General features: G+C 39.0%; 1 protein-coding gene across 3 annotated transcripts in view; it reads left to right on the plus strand.

Annotated features, from left to right (window-relative positions):
- The window catches only part of EDIL3 (EGF like repeats and discoidin domains 3), a 271,141-nt gene that overhangs the window by 153,450 nt on the left and 95,215 nt on the right, over positions 1–22,476 (plus strand). For all 3 annotated transcript variants that reach the window (XM_075740487.1, XM_075740486.1, XM_075740485.1), the window contains one exon: positions 9,298–9,411. In XM_075740487.1, the coding sequence (XP_075596602.1) occupies positions 9,298–9,411 (114 nt within the window). The remainder of the gene's footprint in view (positions 1–9,297; positions 9,412–22,476) is intronic.

Raw genomic sequence — 22,476 nt, forward strand, 5'->3', positions numbered from 1 at the left:
ACATTATTTTTATTTCCCTGGCTTACTTATTTAGAACGCCTCTTTTGGGTTCAGAACACAACTTTAGCAACTCTTACCTGACTTACTCGCTCCTTAACAGAATAATACTATCATCTGAAATATTTGTACCGAATGGTTCAGGAAAAATTCTAATAGGCAGCTCTGTGATTGATTGTTCTCGAGGACATTTACTGCAATATATTGTACCAAATACTTTCAGGAGAAGGAAAACTTTATATAGAATAGTGAGAGTACAGGTAATGTAATGTTTAGCCTTTAAGGGTGGGGAACAAGAGGCTTGTGTGTTTTCATCTCAACTGTAAAGCTGTTTTCCACTCTTTTTCAAGATCAGATAATAAGGATATCTGAACAGTAAATCACTTCAGTATGACATTATAGTTGAAGTTTCCTGCAGGTTATTCGGCACAGCAGTTTTGGAGCCTTCTGTGGTCAGGAAACTAGTTTTGAAAAAGCAATCAAAACACTGAATTTTAACAGATGTCTGTCCTGTGTTGAATATGAAATAAATACATCCAGTTCAGACTTAATGAGATATACTAAATTCCCAGATTTCATGGGAATATGCTCCAGTTCTTTTCAGTTGTTTCACACCAGGGTTGTAGCAGAAATTATTAGTGCTTTTTTTTGTATAATCCTGGTTAAATCAAGGAACAGTTATAGCTGAAGTTACAGATCATTTTTTTGTTTACATTAATCACAGCCAAAAACTTCTTCAGAAACAAATTAGAAACTTTCTTAAACCTATAATTAACAATAATAAAATTAATTATTATAATGGTAATTACTTATGTCTTCTGTATCTTTTAACCAAAAACTGAAGGTGATCTACCTGTTCTTGCAAACAATTTTTTGGTGATGCTTACTCATTCAGTTTAAATACAATTATCTTTTTTTCTTTTCTTTTTTTTTTTTTTTTTTAGCTTTTTATAAAAAAATTAAGTTGTCCTCATTTAGGAGACTTTTACAATTCAGAATTGTTTTAGTAAACCACAGGAATATGATAAAGAACATTTTTCACTATTTTCTTTTTTTTATTTTTTTACTAAAATTCTCCTACTTTTAAAAGAGTTGTGTCCTTCTATATGTGAATTGCTGTAATCCTTCAAATTTCATCATTTGACTGAGTATCTCACTGTTAAGATAGCCATATTAAATTCTATTGATTCTCTTGAGTCAGATTCCTAACCAAATAAAATTGGTATAATTTTATTCTTTTCCATGGAGCTTTACCATTTAATGTCTTGTAAAAAAATATGGTGGTTGAGCAAATTGGTACAAATCTATAATAACAAAAAAGAGTATATAATCTGACTTTCATGGTATTTGTTAGGACGGTAATAATGAAAAGTGTGTATATCTGAAAACTCATGTTTAAACAATAATAGGATATTACAAAATCCTCCAAGCAAGGTCATACATTTTGTGTGATCTTACTGATATAGTACTTATTCATGTAATTAAATCTTTCAGGATCAATATACAATAAAGACAAAAATACTGAGAATGCATTTAAAAAAATCTATCAAGAACCATCAAGCAACTACAAGAAAAGCCTAGACTAAGCTCCAACTAAGAGATTATTATGTTTCTCCACTTTATGCCTTAACAGTTTCCAAATGTAAGGCTATTTGAACGTGTTGTTAGTTATCAACAACTTTTCTTTTGAAATAGAACTGGGTAGGGAAGTTTCTAAGTTTTCTGGGTTTATTGAAAAAAAAATAGAAAATTGGGGGGTGAAGGTCATGCTTCTCAAACTTGATCTTCATCCAATGTGTAGTTGTCAGTCTTCATAGAAGCCAGTTATGATACAGAGGTTATAACCAGTTGATCTCTTCCTATCTATTTTCTATATACTAAATTGACTTTATTATGGAAAAAAGAATTTGCAATATTTGTAAGGCAAAACTCGATTATGTCTAATCAATGTTCCTAATAAGGGCCAAGTTGGCTTCCAACGTGGACACTTGAACCTAGATCCCACAGCTGCAATGGGCCAACCATTCTATCAAGATAGAAGACTTATCAGAAATATGACTTAGAGTTGAGATGAGCAGACTAAGTGTGATCAGGAAGCCAAAACGAGTGTAAAATCAAAGGATAAGGAAAGAATGTGCTTGTCAGCAGGAGGGAGCTTCAGGAAGTCTGTACTGCAAAAAGTAGTCCTGGATCAGAAACAAGGGTTCTGGTGGCAGGAAAAAGGAATTCGGGCTATGTAAAGAACAAGCAAGCAGGGGACAGGAACAAGGTACTGGTGTGCATTTGCAGCCAAAACACAAGTTGCGTTGGCAAAAAAACCTGATTGAGCTTATCAGTCCCTTCATCACAAAAACTCAGGTTTACACCAAGTAGCTTGCTGAAGAACTCAAATTACTGGAAGTAATAGTTATATTTTTTATTATAACAGTTACATAATTTATATACCCATTTCATGTGGGGTAATTTTTCAGGAAAACATATGTGACTGTATTTAACAGGTAAAGTCCAAAATGAGGATTTATATTTTCAATTATATTACGTTTGCAAGCACAGTACTAGTTTTTATTCATGTTTTATTAAATACTTAGAGGACTAAAAAAAATATATATATAATCCCACAAAGAAGGACAAAACCCCTGAACTCTGTCTCATGATGATTCTCCAAATCACTCTGTAATATAGTGAACTTCTCTCTTAGTTGCCCAGTTTCTGACAGCATATTTGTGTTCCAGGGTGCACAATGACTGTGCTTCAAACAGAAGCGTGCTTAATAGCTTTGTAGTTATGGTTTGATCTTAGGAGGTAGGAAGTGTAAATTTAATAATCTTCAGCAGAAAAAGAACTTAGCATAGCCTTTACTTCCTAATCAACTCTCTTAGCCCTTCAAGCTATTATTTAAGGAACAATCTATTTTCAGAAAATGGTCAGCGTTTCCTTGTTCCTGCACCACTATCAATTTCAGAATCCATCTTCAGCAGAGAAAACTTGGGGGATTGGGCATGGAGGGGGGGTGGGGTTTGGGGGTTTGTATTTTTTTTTGAGTTTTGGGATAACCTGGACACTATTTAGAAATACAGGCTTTTCCTGTGCTGGCACATAAACCACTTCAGGAGCCCATTTCACTCAGTATTTATCAGTTTTATTAGGTCTCTCTGTAAAGGACTCTGAATTCTCTGACAGTACTCAGCTATCTGTGTTTTAGTTACTGCATAAGATTGTTATCTGAACTACACTTTAAAATCTGACCTGGCATAAAACTTAGGCTTACCTGAAAAATCATGAGCAAACTACAATGATTTTACTTCGTATTAGTTAATTTACATTAAAAGCACATCCTTCTTGCGTAGGTAGGTGGATTGCATGGTCAGCAAAGAATTCATATCTGACAATATACTGAAAGCTTTTCTTTAGGATTCTTTATTGTCTTTAGGAGCAACTGCTCCCTAAACTCTGGCATTTCAAAATTTCTACTCAAATTTACTTCTGATTGTGACAATATGACAAAATTTAAAAGGGAATAGATGTGTTTCAGAAGAAAGAAACACACCAGCTGGTGTAAAGTTTAGTATCATAATTGGCACATCTAGGAATTTGAACAAAATCTGACCACAATTTGCAGAAACCACTTTTAATTAAATATTGTACATCTGCACATTCAATCAAATGAAATAATGAATAGTAAATTAAATAATTCTGTATAACCTATGCTCCTTTCTTTAACAAAGTTCAGTTCATTGTCTTTCCAACTAAACGTCTGTTCTGGTATCAAACATGATGCTACAATGAGCTAGTCTTTCCTCATTCACAAATATGACATATTTGTTTGAACTAAAGGGACTAAAGGTTCCCAAATTACTGGAAAGAAATACTGTAGGATCAATGTAACAAAGACAATAATAAAAAACTTCCATCTTTCTGCACTGATCGTAGCTAATTGCTCCACAGGGATAGAATATAAGGATTGCTTTAAAAATATCTCATACTTAAGGTTCAGTCTGTTTTCTACATCATCGCATAGACAATAAAAAATATGCTGGAAAGCTGTGCATTTTTTCCTAAACATTTCAATATGAATGGCAAATTAGAAATAATTAAATATCTTGAGAAGATACTATCTTTACAAAGATAAGCTTTTAAGAGGATAAATCACTACCTTTATTTCAGCAAGTAAGAGATAGTTCATATGTTCACTTAATGTTTTTTAGTTCACAGTGACCTTGATATTTTTTTTCCCACAAATGTGTTAGCCTGTATTAAAATGATGAATGACCTGATGAAAATGTAAGGTTAATGGGCTTTGCTTAAAAAGGCAAATAGGGAGCTGAACAATCTTGTTAAATTTTATAAATACATATAAAGAATTTAATTTAGAATTGAGCAGATCTTTTCTTTCGTCTTTTCCCTTGGCAGGTTTTATTTCTCTCACACTAAGCTGTTACTCCTCTTCTTCTTCTTTATTAGACAGAAATTCAGCTAACGTTGTGAATTTTTATTAGTACAATATGTTATATCTTTGTAGGCAACAAATAGTAACAGACGAGTGATTAAAAAGAAGCTCAGAGATCAGTAACCATCATCAATTTTAGTATAAAAATCTGATTTTTTTCTGATTCAAAGAACTGAAACTAGCCTCCACATTTAGCTGAAGGTCTGTCCCTGCATTTCTGTTTGCAGAAATGGGAAGGTTATGACACAATCACAGAAGGGTTGAGGGGAAAAGGGACCTCTGGAGGTCATATGATCCACCCCTCCTGCTTAAGCAGGGCTACTGTGTTGGGTTTGCATGGCAAGGTTTTGGGGGGGGCTACAGGGGTGGCTTCTGTGAGGAGCTACTCGAAGCTTCCCCTGTGTCTGATAGAGCCAATGCCAGCCGGCTCCAAGATGGACCCACTGCTGGCCAAGGCCAAGCCAATCAGCGCCTCTGTGATAACATAGTTAAGAAGGAAAAAAGAACAGTTAGGGAGAGCTTTTGCAGCCAGAGAGAGGAGTGAGAAGATGTAAGAAACTCTGCAGACACCCAGGTCGGTGCAGAAGGAGGGGAGGAGGTGCTCCAGGCGCCGGAGCAGAGATCCCCCTGCAGCCCCTGGAGAAGACCACGGTGAGGCAGGCTGTCCCCCTGCAGCCCAAGGAGGTCCATGGTGAAGCAGAGGTTCCCCTGCAGCCCATGGAGGACCCCAGGCCAGAGCAGGTGGAGACACCTGAAGGAGGCTGTGACCCCATGGGAAGCCCACGCTGGAGCAGGCTCCTGGCAGGCCCTGTGGCCCCGTGGAGAGAGGAGCCCACGGCGGAGCAGGTTTGCTGGCAGGACTTGTGACCCTGTGGGGGACCCACGCTGGAGCAGTCTGTTCCTGAAGGACTGCAGCCCGTGGGAGGGCCCCACGCTGGAGCAGTTGGTGAAGAACTGCAGCCCGTGGGAAGGCCTCCCGCTGGAGCAGGTGGTGGAGGACTGTCTCCCGTGAGAGGGACCCCAGGCTGGAGCAGGGGCCGAGTGTGAGGAGTCCTCCCCCTGAGGAGGAAGGAGCGGCAGAGACAGCGTGTGAGGAACTGACCCCAACCCCCATTGCCTGTCCCCCTGTGCCGCTGCCAGGGAGGAGGGAGAGAAATGGGGAGTGAAGTTGGGCCGGGCAGGAGGGAGGGCTGGGGGATGGGGTTTAAGCTTTGGCTGTATTTCTCATTGCTCTGCTCTGCTTTGCTCGGTCATAAATGAGATGAATTTTTCTCTAAGTTCAGTCTGTTTTTCCCGTGACGGTAACTGGTGAGTGATCTATCCCTGCCCTTGTCTCGACCCACAAGTTTTTTGTTATACTTTTTCTCCCCTGTCTAGTGAATGAGGGGAATGACAGAGCAGCTCTGGTGGGCACCTGGCCCTCAGCCAGGGTCAACCCACCACACCTACCTAAATCTGGTTGCCCCATTCAAATGGTTTTTGAATATCACCGAGGATGGAGACTCCGCAAACAACCTGGGCAACCTAAGCTACTGCTCATTCACACTCATAGTAAAAAAGTGTTTTCGGATGTTGCAACGGAAAGTCCTGTGTTTCAGTTTGTGCCCGTTGCCTCTTGTCCTGTCACTGGCCATCACTGAAAAGAACCTGGCTTCATCTTGGCACCATCCCTTCAGATTTATACAAGTTGATGAGTTTCTTCCTGATCTTCCTCTTATTTAAGCTAAACAATGCTTAAAGAAGGCGCTCTCAGCCTTTCCTCGTATGCAAGGTGCTCCAGTCCCTTAATTATCTTAGTGGCCCTTTTTTGGACTCTCTCCAGTATGTCCTTGTCTCTCTTGTACTGGAGAGCCCAGCACTGGACACAGCACTCTAGGTTTGGCCTCCCCAGTGCTGAGTAGAGAGGAAGGATCACTGCCCTCAACCTGCTGGCAATGCTCTGCCTAATGCAGCCCAGGAGGCTGTGGGATGCTTTTGCCATCAGGGTGCATTACTGTCTCATGGTCAACTCGTTGTCCTCCAGGACCCCCAGGTCCTTCTCTGCCAAGCAGCTTTCCAGCTGGTCAGACCCCAGCACGTACTGGTGCGTGGGGTTGTTTCTCGCCAGGGGCAGGGCAAGGACTTTGCACTTTCTCTTCTTGAATCATAGAATCATAGGATGGTTTGGGTTGGAAGGGACCTTAAAGATCATCTAGTTCCAACCCCCCTGCTGCGGGCAGGGACACCCTCCACCAGACCACGTTGCCCAAAGCCCCATCTAACCTGGTCTTAAACACTTCCAGGGATTCAGGGGCAGCCACAACCTCTTTGGGCAACCTGTTCCAGTGCCTCACCACTCGAACAGTAAAGAATTTCTTTCTAACATCTAATCTAAATCGACCCTCCTTCAGCTTGAACCCATTACCCCTTGTCCTGTCACTACACTCCCTGATAAACAGTCCCTCACCATCCTTCCTGTAGGCCCCCTTTAGATACTGGTAAGCTGCAATTAAATCTCCCTAGAGCTGCCTTTTCTCCAGGCTGAAAAACTCCCACTCTCTCAGCCTGTCCTCATAGGAGACGTGCTCCATCCCTCCGATCAGCTTCGTGGCCCTCCTCTGGACTCTCTCCAACAGCTCCATGTCTCTCCTTGTCCTGGGGCCCCCGGAGCTGGACGCAGTACTGCAGGTGGGGTCTCACCAGAGCGGAGTAGAGGGGCAGGATCCCCTCCCTCGACCTGCTGGTCACACTCTTCTTTTGATGCAGCCCAGGACACGGTTCGCTTTCCGGGCTGCAAGCGCACACTGCCGGCTCATGCTGAGCTTCTCATCAATCAATACCCCCAAGTCCTTCTCCTCAGGGCTGCTTTCAATCCATTCTCTGCCCAGCCTAAAGTCATGCTTGGGGTTGCCCCGACACACGTGCAGGACCTTGCACTTGGCCTGGTTGAACTTCATGCCGTTCATACGGGCCCATCTCTCCAGCCCGTCAAGGTCCCTCTGGATTGTATTCCTTCCCTCCAGCATTTTGACCACCACCACACAGCTTGGTGTTGTCGGCAAACTTGCTGAGGGTGCACTTGATCCCACTGTCCGTGTCGCCGACAAAGATGTTGAACAGTGCCGGTCCCAGTACCGACCCCTGAGGAACACCACTCGTCACTGTTCTCCACTTGGACATTGAGCCATTGATCACAACTCTTTGAGTACACCCATCCAGCCAATTCCTTATCCACTGAGTGATCCATCCATCGAATCCATGTCTCTCCAATTTAGAGACAAGGATGTTGTGTGGGACAGTGTCAAATGCCTTGCACGAGTCCATGTAGATGACATCAGCTGCCCTTCCCTTATCCACCGACGCTGTAACCCCATCATAAAAGGCCACCAAGCTTGTCAGGCACGATTTGCCCTTAGTGAAGCCATGTTGGCTGTCACCAATCACCTCCTTATTTTCCATGTGCCTGAGCATAGTCTCCAGGAGGGTCTGTTCCATAATCTTGCCAGGCATAGAGGTGAGACTGACCAGCCTGTAGTTCCCTGGGTCTTCCTTTTTACCCTTCTTAAAAATGGGGGTTATGTTTCCCCTTTTCCAGTCTGCAGAAACTTCACTGGACTGCCAGGACTTCTCAAATATGATGGCGAGTGGCCTGGCCACTTCATCCACCAGTTCCCTCAAGACCCGCAGATGCAATTCATCAGGTCCCGTGGACTTGTGCACCTTCATGTTCCTTAGATATTCTCGAACCTGATCTTCTCCGACAGTGGGCGGTTCTGCATTCTCCCAGTCCCTGCCTTTGCCTTCTGTGACCTGGGCAGTGTAGCTCAAGGATTTGCCAGTGAAGACTGAGGCAAAGAACTTCATGAGGTTCCTGTTCAGCGCATTTCTCCAGCCTGTTGAGGTCCCTCTGGATGGCAGCACACCCGTTTGTTGTATCAGCCACTCCTCCCAGTTTTTTGTCATCATGAAATTTGGTGAGGGTGCACTCTGCCCCACCATCCAAATTATTAATGTAGTCCTTTGAGATAATGATGTATAAAATCCGTACAATGTTTCTACTCCATGCAGAATAAACATAAAGGAAGAGACTGAAAATTTTAATTATAAGATATCATTATCCTTCTTTTGCTTATTTGTGATGACTGAAAAATAGTATATTGCATTTGAGAAAAAGAATCTGATATTATACTTGAAGGTTACTACACTGAAAAACACAGGAGAGTATTATTCTTGCAACATTTGACAAAGTGTACCGGAAAAGGGAAACTCAAATGAAATTAACCACCTTTTTTGTCTTTTGAATTTAATAAAATTTGCAAGCTTCTAGATGAAGCTATTAGTTTCAATTTGCCCACTAACTCATGCACAGAAAGGAATTTTTTTAGATGGTTAAACAACCTTGTCAATTAGATGTTTAATGAATTAAGATGAACTGAGAGACATTCTTAACTGGCATCTGTTGATAAAGAAATAGCTACATTTCTTGAAGATGCAAGGATCACTAATGAGTACTCTGTCAGAACTAATTGAATCTTTTTATTTAAGGCCAAACTGTGACTTGTGGCCCTGATATTCTCTGGAACTTACAGTGGAAATCCCTGAATAAAGTTCAAAATTCTGTTGTGTGATGGGACATAGTAAAACTTTAGTAGTTATATGATACTAGCTAAATTTATGAGATTGCTTTGGTGTTTTCCTAAAGCATGCCCTGTTTAGTCGCATCCTTTACTGCCCATGTTTGATGGGCAAAAGAATGTATGTCTTCTAATGTCAGTTGTATAAATACATTATGGTTTAGTGCTTTAAAATATGTGCTTATTGCTTTTACAGTTTCTCTTTCCTAATCCTGACATTATCCTGTGTGCTTCCTGCAGATATAAATGAATGTGAATCTGCCCCCTGCAAGAATGGTGGAATCTGTACAGATCTCATTGCCAACTATTCCTGTGAATGTCCAGGTGAATTTATGGGACGAAACTGCCAACAGAGTAAGTATTGCATGTTTTTACATCTGTTTTTTTAAATAAAATAAATAAATATTTTCTTTTGCAGAAACAACTACAGTATACTATGGAAACATTTCTCTAGTCTACAAATACCTAATGATCAAAATAGCCATCTTATTCTTTTTGAAATGGAGGAAATTTGATAGAGCAAATCTGTCATGCATTCAAGTAAAGCATCTGATACGATAGAAACATTTGCAAAATGCAGACATATTATCTAAGAGTCAAACAAGAAGGAGTAAATAGTGTAAAGCAGAAAAATACAGAAACTGATTCAGGCTAGGCATTCATCTCACCAAGAATCCTGTCTTCAACAGTAATCATTAGCAGATATCAAAAAGTGTAAGAGCAGGGCAAAAATATATGTTACTTTCTCTGACATGTCTCTGGCCTCTGAAAGTTGGACCACTGGTTTACAGCAAAGTCATTAGTGGAGTTCCTCCAGGATCTGTCCTGGGAACAATCTTGCATGATTTTACCAATAACATTAATAATGAATATAATATAAAGGTCTGATTCCTAAAACTGTTACTACAAAGGAGTTTTTCAAGTATGAAAGGTTAGGTGATCTTGAAGACCAAAAAAACAAAAAATAGAATAAACTGCTATGATACAAAATGCAATATACCTTAACTTAACAGTTAATAACAGATATTAGAGGCTTATGGATTTGAAATACTGCAGAGAAGAAAGCCTGTGTATTTTAGTCAAACAAAGGATGCTAATATGATGGTGGTGTGGAAAAAGCTAATGGAGTCCCAAGATATGTCAAGCCTGGTACTTTAAAGAGAAAAAGGAAAGTGTATGTGTATTAGCATTTGTAGTATTAGATACTACATTCAGAATACCTGAAATACTGGAGTAATCCACCTTCAGGAAAGGAGATTTCTAGTTCAGGAAAGATCTACTATGTGTAGCAGGAAAACTAAAAAAAAAATAAAATAATGTTGCAAGTTGAAGACTAAATAAATGAAACCATAACAAAGTTGAACAATATGATTCATTGTTCTGTGTTCACATTGTGTATGCATGGGGGAGAAGGGAGAATAAAACACAATGGATAAATAATCACAAATGACAAGCTGGGAATTTTTTTAAGTAGCCTCAGTGAATTCCCAGATTTATATATGCATCAGGCAAAAGATTTGAAGCATCCAATGTAACATATATGTAATTCTAGAGAGAAATCAAAGATGAAGATTTGCTTTGAGAAATTTTACACGCCTATGTTGCTACCTTAAAGAATTTGTAAAAAATTAACATCTATTAAAGTTTTCTGTAGAAGTTGCTGGTGAAACTCTCCATATATTTCCTCATAATGTGCAATTGAATTACCATTTGGAATTCTACCAGGAATCTCATCCATCTCTTCAGAGTTTATCCCTTCTGGTTGTTTTGGCTGCATCATGAACATTGCTCAGATTATAGGTCACATAAGACCAATCTCCTGTTTTAGTAGAAATAGGGTAGTCAGAGCTATTACTTGAAGTGATCATTGTATTTTCTGCATCATAATCTGTTCTTTCATACTTCTTTTTCTTTTTATAGATGTATATGTAATTACATGTAAATGTAAATTTTGTGTGTGAAGTTGTATATATTGAATAGACAGGATTTGGTTTTATGTGTACATATATATACACACATACATATTTCTGTTTTGGAGAGCATATAATAGAAAGTATATATGTATAAAAATATAAATTTCCAGCATAATGAAATAGTGAAAGAATTCTGCTAATGATGTCAATTACTGACAACAGCCTGGCTTTCTGGGTCATGCTTAGGGAATTTGCACTGATAAGCCAATCACCTAGTCAAATGATCTTTCTGGAGATGTTTCTGTAAATACTCAACTGTGACCCAGGACTCCGTTGTCTAGCCCATAGGGAAGAACACTAAGGTATTTGAAAGGATAATTCTGCTGTGTGTTAAAGATTATTTATAATTATGATAAGGGTCTGTACAGCACTCAAATTGTTTTGGTGTCGAGATCAAGCACAATGAGTTTTAAAATGTGCTTTGCAGTAACTATTAATTTGTTAGCTGCAAAGTGTGTATGGTGTGGTAATTGGGAGGCATGGCAATGCAGCAGTAGAGTGCAGTGGTAAAAAGGTTCTGTTCTGTACCTCCTCCGGGTAGGACCCGCATATGGAGGTACCACCAATCTCATGTCTGCAGGATGGTATCACGGGAGGAGTGTGAAATCAGATGTGCCTTGAAGACTTAAAAGTAATATATTACTTAAATCTATAATTAGAAAATGCTACACAATATAGATATTGGAGTACTTCTGTTGTACCACTTTATATTCATGTTATTCAGGTAAGCATATGAAAAGTTTTCAATAAATAACAGACAATTAAGGATGGGAATAATGCTTGTACTGACTGTAATCATTGAATTACCCCTGTTCAGGAAACTCAATGCCTCCTCCTAGTACTATGGCACAGTTCACAAACTTTTAGAATTCATCTACATTTGAGCTAGCTTTAGCACAGCTGGCATTAAAACGATAACTTTTCTTTTTATACCACCAATATGATTGTGCACTATACCGGTTCCTATAGCTGGGTTTGTAAATATCCTTTTTTTTTTCATGAGAAGTTTAGTTATGTCATCATACCTAATTATGTAATTACAACTGGTAATTACACATTCTAATTACACCATTAGAGTTTTGCACATATTTACAGTAATCATATAATTAAATACTATTACACTAATTATGTAAATTACTGATTGCTGTCTCAGAATTACCTCACAAAACTCAAGGATTGCTAATCCACATCACAGAATAGTTAAAATATCCTAGATCAAGAATAAAAAAGCCAAAAATACATCATGGAGTCTGTTCTCCTGTCATTGCAAGCTTGTTCTTCAGGATGCATTTTCTAATAGTGTATGTGGTTTGGTATATTCCAAATACCAATGGTTTGTAATAATGAATTGTCATGTTACTTATCAGCTTGAAGTAGTCTATGTCACACTGTTTTTCCTAATGCTCCAGCTAAGTTTTCTTTCTTTTTTTTAATTCCACCAGTTAATTCCACCATAATTAATTTTTCTTAGTTAATCTCCTAAATAATTCCCTTCCATTTTATCTCACGTTTAGCACTTTCCAGATGTGAAACGACTGTTGTATTATACCCAGGTCCTGTGAGCCTTGTAGGACACCTACCCAAAATCCTTCTGACTGGTCCCAAGAGCCTCTGCTAATAAGTAGCGCAGCTGAAGTGAGAGGGAAAGGCTTGTCTGGAACTGAGTATTAAAATAGCACTAAAATGCCTGAGGAGCTTGGAACCGTATTTGAACCACCTTGACCATCTTCTGAGTCTCCTTCTGGCATGGATGAGGTTTGGAGTTGCTTTCTAAGGTCACAGCCATGAAGTCAAGTTCTCAGAAGGACATGGTGGTGATCTGGCCAGCTGATGTGCTTCACACCCCAACAATGCTTCTGCTCCTTTGGGGCCACCTTCTGTTTTATTTACATATCCTTCTCATTTTGAAGCACTGGCCTGACCTCTTGTACTTTTCTGGAAGATTTAAATTCAGTCTTCTTTCTTTCTTATTAGCTACTGCTATCTTTAGCCATTGAGGTGTAAATGATACTTAAACCAGCGGCTTCTCATTGCTGAAAAGCATGGGATGAGGCAAACGAGATGAAGTAATGTGGAGTGCAAGAACACTGACAGCTTCGAAAGGTATTCAATTGTTCTGGAATAAGCTTATCAACCTGTTAAGAGATGCTTCACTGAGCCTCTGGTATTTACAAAATTTGCCTGCAGATGTTTAGTAAACACAAAATGGAAAGTGAGCACCTTTTCCCATCCTCTGAAAGCAAAAACTAATCTATATTAATTCCATATTACTTTCCAGATTTCTTAAGGCTTCAGCATTTTCTTGACGCAGCTGCATCTCCTTCTGTTCTTGCACTCTCTGAACCTATTTCTTGCTTCTGTGCCAAATTCAAGCTATCAATTATGATTACCCCCATTACAGCTTTCCTTAGTCTTGGAGCCTCTATAAATACGTACTGCTTCCAAGACTGATTCTCCTGGGGTTGAAGTTTTTACATTCTGGATCACAAAATTCTCGTGCAGGCAACAGGGAGCCATTTTCATCAGTGTCAGACTGTTTGCATTATTCAGTACGAATCTGTATTGTTAAAATCTCCCATGGGCAACATGGATTGTGAATTGCAATAATTTGTGAGGAGTTCCACAGGTAATTTTTGATCACCTTTTTGTTTTGTTTTGTTTTGTTTGTTTTTTTTTAATCTAGCAGATGGTACTATACAGTGGACATATTCTAATTTCACCATTGTGCATTTTGGAGTTGTATTTTGCTGATTGCCAAGAGTTGCTGCCATTAAAGCATATGGCAAATTTTCTCATACTTTTTCTTTAAAGATATAGATCAAATTAGTCACTGTAAATATTTTTTTACATATGCTATGGCCCCTTCACCTCCTTTTCTGTGTATTCAACATGCTCATATGTAGGAGGACTGCATTCAGAGCAAGTGCACCAATTTAGTTTGTCTAGCATGTCAGAAATCCTGCCAAGCAGTGTACCTTCACGTTATTTTCATTTTTTCCTGTGCTTTATGTTTTCGTACACTAATGTGTTTATACTGCACTTGGTCATCTTCTGCCTTCCTCTCTGTGAAAATCAAAGTGGCATTTTTTCTTTTATTTAAATGAAAATGCCCCTTCTTTAAGTGTCAATTTTACTTTAAAAGTATCTAAAGATCTGACAGATCTAGACATAAAGAGACTTTCAAGACTTCTGCTTACATGCAGCCTTATACTCCCAGGCTAGATGGTGTCATCCAAAGAGTTCTGATGTGCTGTGATTTTAGAATTTTCTTTCTTTCAAAATTGTTCCCGGGAATACAGGACACCTGCAACTTGCATGATTTATAGCTCAGGAGAAATAACTAGTTTCACAGTATTTTTTGAAGAGACTATATTGCTTCTTTTGGTGTCTTCTGTACTTCACTTATGAGTGTCTTTTCAAGGCAGTATCCTCACTTGTTGGGACGTTTTGGCTTCAGTTACTCGTCCTTTGAACTCCTCTACTTGATGCTCACAGTCTTCAGTGACTCTTGGTGAGCCCTGTCCTCTCCAGCTCCAGCTCTTACCAGCCCTGACTCAGCAGGGATCAGGGTTCAGCAAGCCTCCATGCTTAGGTTCAGAAAAATGCTACACAAAACAAACATCACAGGATGAGGGCATAAAAAGTGCACAGGCAAATTAAAACAATTTATGAAAGAGTTAAATTATATGTTTTCTGGAGGAAGCTCTAAGTCTGGCTAAAATTTATCTTCCCAGAAGTCTGTGTTTTCAAAAAATGTATAGGAATCAGAACTTAACCATGTCCTTAAATTAATAAACCTCATAACAGGCTTTCTGGTGAATTCAGCTCATGAAAATGCCATGTTAAAATTTTAAGCTGTTAAGCACTGTTGTTGAATGGTAAACATGATCCCATTACAACCATACTTCATTTCCTGATTACCTGCCGGGGAACCTAGGTTTTAAGGCATGAGGTTCTTTATGCACCTCCAGTTGGCAATATGTTGTGGCTTAAAGCTTGTAGTGAGCCACTGTGTAACACTTTACTTGACAGATATCAACATCCCAAAATTTCTGATTACTATTAAAATCTCTTTGAATGAGATTTAGGAGAACTTAACTTTCCCTATGGCTCAAAATATCTGTTTGACTAATTCGGTAAATAATCCAATATGAAGTTTGGTTTTAAGCATATTCTTGATTGTTTTGAATATGTGACAGTTTTATGATCTGAAATATGGGCATTATATAAAATATAGCAAATTTCTGTAAAAAAAAACCTGGCCAAACATACTATTTTTTGTGTTCTTAAAATTACTCTGTAGTTCAAGATGTCAGTGATTTATGTGATATGTACCAACCTTTGCTGTTTAATTAGTTGATTCATGTTTTCAACTTTCATTAGGGAAAAAAAATTATAGGAAGAACTGTAGTTTCTAGAAATACAGACTGCTGTATTTAAATAATAAATATGGCTAAGTGAAAGGTGCTGCACATGGGTCGGTGCAATCCCAAGCACAAGTACAGGCTGGGTGGGGAGTAGCTTGAGAGCAGCCCTGAGGAGAAGGACGTGGGGTGTTGGTGGGCGAGAAATTCAACATGAGCTGGCAGTGTGTGCTTCCAGCCCAGAAAACCAGCCGTGTCCTGGGCTGCATCAAAAGCAGCGTGACCAGCAGGTTGAGGGAGGGGATTCTGCCCCTCTACTCCACTCTGCTGATACCCCCCTGCAGTGCTGCATCCAGCTCGGGGGTCTTCAGCACAAGAAGGACATGGAGCTGTTGGAGGAGGCCACAGAGATGATGCGAGGGCTGGAGCACCTCTGCTCTGGAGACAGGCTGAGAGAGTTGGGTTTGTTCAACCTGGAGAAGAGAAGGCTGCAGGGAGACCTTAGAGCAGCCTTCCAGTACCTGAAGGAGATATACAAGAAATCTGGAGAGGGACTGTTTATAAGAGGATGTAGTGACAGGACAAGGGGTAATGGCCTTAAACTGAAGGAGGACAGATTTAGATTAGATATTAGGAAGAAATTCTTCCCTGTGAGGGCAGTGAGGCCCTGGCACAGGTTGCCCAGAGAAGCTGTGGCTGCCCCTGGCTCCCTGGCAGTGTTCAAGGCCAGGTTGGATGGGGCTTTGGGCAACCTGGTCTAGTGGAGGGTGTCGCTGCCCATGGCAGAGGGTTGGAACTAGATGGGCTTTGAGGTTCCTTCCAACCCAAACCATTCTAGGATTCTAAATTCAGGGCATTATAATAATCTGCAAAGTAAGAATATATGCATTCATTGGTAAAAAAATATAGTTTACTTTTTTATATTGGATTTTCTATTCCATTTTTATTCATCTTACCAGGAGTGGAAATTCTGCTAAGGCACATGCGAAACCTGAGAGATTTCTCTATGGCCTGCTGATTATGACGTTAAACTGAATCAAGACAGGTTTCATGTTGCTCTCTTTCCAATTTATTAAATAGGTAAACTCTTGTAGTTGCCTTCTAATTCCAGAAATTTCCAAACAGATTTTCTATTTTTGTCAGGGAATTAGGACAAAAAGCCCCTACTCCTGTTTTTCATTGCATCATACTGTAAAGTAACAATTCCTTGAAAATTGACACAAACCAGCCCTGCTGCTGCATGAAGGAGCCTTGTTTCAGCTCTTCTTTGCCCATCTTGCTGCTTTTGCGGCTGCCTATTCTGGGCTACTGTTTTACCCATTTGCCTTGTATTCTTGGCAAAAACTAACCCAGGAAATAAAATGGTAATTACTTAACCAGATCAGTTCTTCAATCTGGTGAACTTCATGGACACACAAATACTGGGCCGGTACAAAGGAATGGCAGGGGACATACCTTGGGCATGAAATCAAGACTTAATACCGGTTAAAAATGTTAATCAACCCACAGTCTAATCAAGAGATTAGAAACTGTTCTTTAATTCATGTTTAAGGTAAAGATAAGAATTTATTTTAATTTTTGTATTTTTCTTGCTTTGTTTCTGTACAAAGATCATAACAATTAAAAGCTAGATTTCTAAGCTCATTTGCCAAGGATACAGCAAATAAAAATCCAGTAAATACATACATTTCTGTTTGTCATTATTTAGATAATAAATTCAGCACTTGCATGGAAAAATTAAGTAGATTTTTACAGGTATGTGTATATGTGTTTAAGTGTAGGTGTATGTGTACACAAATACTACCCTTAGAGAAATTATATGTTCTTTAAAAAATGTACTCAGGGTAATTGACTTATCATTCATATGATGTCCTTACTGGTTTGTGGAATAATGTGTGGTTAGTCTAAGACAAAAGGAAGAATGGAAACATTTTTGTGCCTAGAAGAAATGCAGCAATTTAATGTAAAGTTACCGGTAATACTTGTTTTATGACCTCCCTAGATTACAGAAATACTTAAAACAAACATATTGGAAATACAATTTGAAAGTAAGGAAGGAAAATTTTTATATGTTACATGTGACTTTAACTCATGTAATTCAACTCAATCTAGGTAATTTGTCATGTCCTTTATTGAACTTGATATAAGAATAAAACCAGAAATCATTTAAGAGGTTAAATAAATGCTGAAAACCAGGCTAAATGTATCAGTACTAAGAGTGATGCTTTATACAGATTTTTAACTATTTCAGTTTATCATGGATAGAACACAATTTCTGTATTTGCATTGGACAAAACCCATCTTGAATCTCTTGCTGAAACTTAACCAGGTTTGCTGAGGCTACACAATTCTGAGAATATTGTCTGGCTAGCATTTCTGTGTGGTATACTGCTGTGAAAGTGCAAAGAGGCAGAAAAATGTTATAGAAATGACAGAACACATCGTTAAAATTGAAATGTTCTCCCAGACATTTCAATGACCTAGTAAGAAATATTAATCAACTCTAAAACTTCTAATATTGAGTCTTCAAACAACAAAGCGTGCTCTGGCCCTTCGGCTGCAGACCTTCATTGTCCAGGCATCCCATGTAAGACACAAAAATGTGCAAAATTAGGCTCAACAGATCAGAACTGTAGTTCTTCCTTTCAGCACAATAGGAAAATGGGACTGATTTCTCAATGTTTGATGTTGAAACAAAGTTCTCAGCCCTCTGCCTTTGGGTACATTTTCATCTTGCTGCAGTTGTACTGTACAGCTCCCTTTGAAAATTCATTTCTCAATATCTTACTTTCATTAGACAGTAGAGGATACAATCTTTACTCAGACACCTGACAGAAACTCATTGTAAAATATTCAGACAAGCCTTTAGAACCCAACAGGCATATTTTACACATTTAATCATCTCTGTACTACATGAGTCACCTAGTGCAATAGTAGCTTTTGGGTTGTGTCAGTAACTACAGTATGAATTCAACCCTATTTTCAGGCATCTACAACTTGACTTTGTAACATCTCATTTCAGCTTGAACCACCTTGTTGTGGTGAATTTGTTGCCATATTTTCTTATTTAAACCTACTGATCTGCTCTTCTCAGACAGTGTGTCATTCTTGACTTGTGGTGCCCCCCAATTACCCTCAGTAAAGAAGCAAGAAGGTTGCATTGGGGTCAAGGATTCCTTCTCCTATGTTTCTTCCACCTATCTGTTCTTCCTACTGAAGGAGCAATACAACCCTAACATTTAAGTAATATAGAATTATAGACATTCACAAAAAGTAGAGGAGGAAAACTACTTATCTTAAAAATATAATCCACTGTTCCTGTATTGGAAGAACTTTTATGTACATTTTTATGTGTGGCGAAGGCTATGACAATGCGTATTTCAGCATTTCTAAGCCTTAAAAGAAAAATTACAGCACACTGTTATTCTCAAAGTAGCCTCTATAGCTCTTAAGTTCCTGGTCTGGTCAATAATGCACATTCGTTTTTTAACATCCTCACAGAAATGATACAGAATTTGCAGGTAAGGAATTGGTATTATAAAAGAAATAAAAGCCAGACTGTAGCCAGTAGAAGCAAGCTGAAAACAAATCACTGGTTGTTATGACCAAAAAAAATCCCTTAAAAGTATGGAAAAACGCCTTCAGTAAAAGCACTAATGATTCTAAATACGTGAAAGAACAATTTACAGCTGCAGTAAGCTCAACAAATTTCCCAATAGCCAAGTCACATGACCATTTTTTTCAGTTACTAGTCCAATTGGAAAATACCTTATCTCAAGGTTTAATATTAATAATATATAGGCTATTTACTTCAAAATAGATTAATCACTGAAGGTGGCCTGCCATCTGAGTCAGCTTGGTGTAGTCTGCTGCTACCCTTTGGTGGACACAGGACTGAGCAAAGAAAGGAAAATAATCTTTAGAGCCATACAAATTCCCCATAATGAAACTGCCTTCAGGTTTGCAGTAATTAACAATCCAGGCACACAGTATAATTGCAGGCCAGTATGGCATAATCCTTGCAAAAGTTGGAGGTTTGAAAGTTGATTTACATTGTAGAAATTCACCTGGACTCGGAATTCAAGTAAAGCTGTGAAAGACAAAAAAAGCATGTGAACTAAAGAGAAAATGGAACAATACATGGTTACACGAGCCCTAAATGAACTAAAATCTCCAGGCTCAGCACAGCTCCGACCTGCAGTTTTCAGAAGGTGAAGGAAATGTAATATGTTCAGTGATCAAATTCCCACTGAGGTAAGATTCACAGCTCCTGCTGCCATGAGAGTCCAGCAAAGCTCTTTTTCCAGGCATTGGTGCAGCGATGTGTTAGATAGGAGGGGAATGAGTGACACTAGTAGGTTACATCTATTTTAGTCCCTGACCACCACCGTACTCATTTGTTGCATTCCATTAGGTGATCCGAGGACTTACAAGAAATTCAGAATATCTCCAGCATCTTATCGTTTATTGTGTTAGAAGGAAAAGCAGCATGTCGTTTGTCACAACTTAGTCTGCTTTCTAGCCTCTTCAGGGTTCAGCACAGGCAGAATGGCAATCGTTTACTGTCAGATCAGAGGCACATGGCACGCCGCCATGGCTGCATGGGCAGTGGCCATCAGACCAAGAGCCACCCCGTGTAGATGCACCCCTGGTGCTTGGAGGATGAGCAGTCACTGTGTTACTGAAGGGTGTCACTGCTTCAAAATAAATGAGGAGATGAACAGATATGAAAAATTCAGCAGTAGCACAATACTGAGAGAGAAAGGCTTCGTGTCTTTCTGTCATGGTGTAAATAAATAAATTTGGACTCAGAAGGGTGCGAGTGAGTTTTTGAAATGAGGTAGAGTTAAAACTTTAAATATTCACAAGTATCATAAAGTACTGATCATAAAGCTGATGGAATTACTCTTAATTCAAATGCTTTTCCTTTATATCTGGGATTGTTTTCTAGTATTAATGTTAAATGCAGTTTGGCCAGGTCTTGGTTTGGTGTAGTTATTTAGAAATGTTGTTTACAGAAATGTATCAAACAAAACTTTTACCCTTTAAAACTGATGGACAGATTAATATCCATTACTGATTCAGCAAAATCTGTTTGATAGAGCTCACTCATAACTATGATTTTCCTTTGTTGGCAAATCTGTACAGTTGATGGTAACATTAATACCTTCACTGAAGATCAGTTTCAGTGAGTATTTTGAAATATTGTATCTATTGTTATTCTAACAATATCAATTCCCGTTTATGCTCTTGTTGATGAAACCTAATTTCATAATTACTCTTTTCCAACTTTTATGCAATTCACCTTTACCTATCCATGTTTTGAAATTTCATCCTAGGTGTAGCACAAAAAGTAAACATGTTGTAATTCATTACATCAAAGTAAAGAAAAGCAAGTATTGCTGTGGAAAATAGTCCACAGTATTCTTTTAACTTTGAAAGCATATTTGAATACTTACATCCACTGTGTGCAAATATGATTCTTCTTTTTCTTAACTGTTTCTAAAAAGTGTCCTTTCTCTTCTGGATTTCAGTAAAAAATACAGGAAGCTAAATATGGATTTTACTGTGATTACTGAAACTTCTTCGGCTGCTTTTTCTTACCTCCTGGTCCTTCCACAATTTTTTTCATAATACTTTTAACTTTTCCATCAGGTGCAAATTTGATTTTGTTCATTTTTTAGACATAGGAAGGTTTTTTTTCCTTGATAAAAGTGTCGGGTGGAAAGTCCTCAAGAATAAAATTCCTTTCCCAAAGTGTATGATGAATCCATTCAGCCTCTTCTCATCTCTGCTGAAGGTGGTGGTGCCACTGAGTTCTCTGCAGGCAGGATGGGGCACGAGTTACAAGATGTCCTTTAAAAGCTGTGCTTTAGTCTTAGACACACAAATATAACTGCTGGAAATAAAATATGATATATTAATGAAGTTAATGTGTTTGTCCCCTTCACCTAAATCACTCTGACATTAATTGCACATAGATTTAAAGATAGAAACACTAGGTTTTTTGATGCTGCTCATTATTAGTATTTAGTGATGGAGAATCCTAATTTCAGACACCTTAATATACTTTAAAAGTGAGGTTTGATTCAATATGGAAAGCCTAATTGGCAGTCATCATCTATCCTAGTGACATCTTTGCAAAGTCTATGTCTGCAAAGTACAAGGAGAAGTAGAATCATAGAATCACTGAATGGTTTGGGTTGGAAGGGACCTCAAAGCCCATCTAGTTCCAACCCCCCCTGCCATGGGCAGCGACACCCTCCACTAGACCACGTTGCCCAAAGTCCCATCCATCCTGGCCTTGAACACTGCCAGGGAGCCAGGGGCAGCCACAGCTTCTCTGGGCAACCTGTGCCAGGGCCTCACCACTCGAACAGTAAAGAATTTCTTTCCAACATCTAATCTAAATCAACCCTCCTTCAGCTTAAACCCATTAGTAGACCCCAAGGAATTCACCAACAAAGGTTACTGGGTAGGGAGATGCTTAAGATGATAGCCAGTGTGTGCAGTTGAAGAAAGGTACAATTTTTGTGAACAGCAAAAACTGCACCTGCATGCAATGCCCATGTGTAAGAGATATAATGCAGAAGAGTGTTTCCTTATGGGAAAGCAGAGATGTTAACACACCATTCTGTGACCCAAGAAGAGCCCTGAGAAAAAGCAAATACTGGTCTCTGATGTAATTGGCATCTTTTATGCATGGTGGAGCACCTTCAGAAGACAGAGTGTTATTACGTTATTCATACCCCAGCCCCATAATTTCCAGTACATCAGGGGCTGGGGTATGAATAACGTAATTTCAAATTTGATCAGATAAGGAAGGAATTTGGTCTCTTCTAAGTAGGTACTAGTCCTGTTCAGTTAAACTTACAACACCTGAAAGACATATAAACCTTCAACTCAAGCTGCTCCATTTTCCAAACCGCATTTCATCTTATTTGTGTTGTTAGATGCAAATGCATGCCTGCTGAAGATATACTGTAGTTAAGTGCACACATTCCTCCTTGTTGTAAGTTTTGCATTTAGTGCTGAGATTAGGACCTCAAGACAAGAAGTTGAGAAACAAATTCCCCTGCTGT

The sequence above is a fragment of the Balearica regulorum genome, chromosome Z (genome assembly GCF_011004875.1).
Source record: "Balearica regulorum gibbericeps isolate bBalReg1 chromosome Z, bBalReg1.pri, whole genome shotgun sequence".
Lineage (NCBI taxonomy): Eukaryota > Metazoa > Chordata > Aves > Gruiformes > Gruidae > Balearica > Balearica regulorum.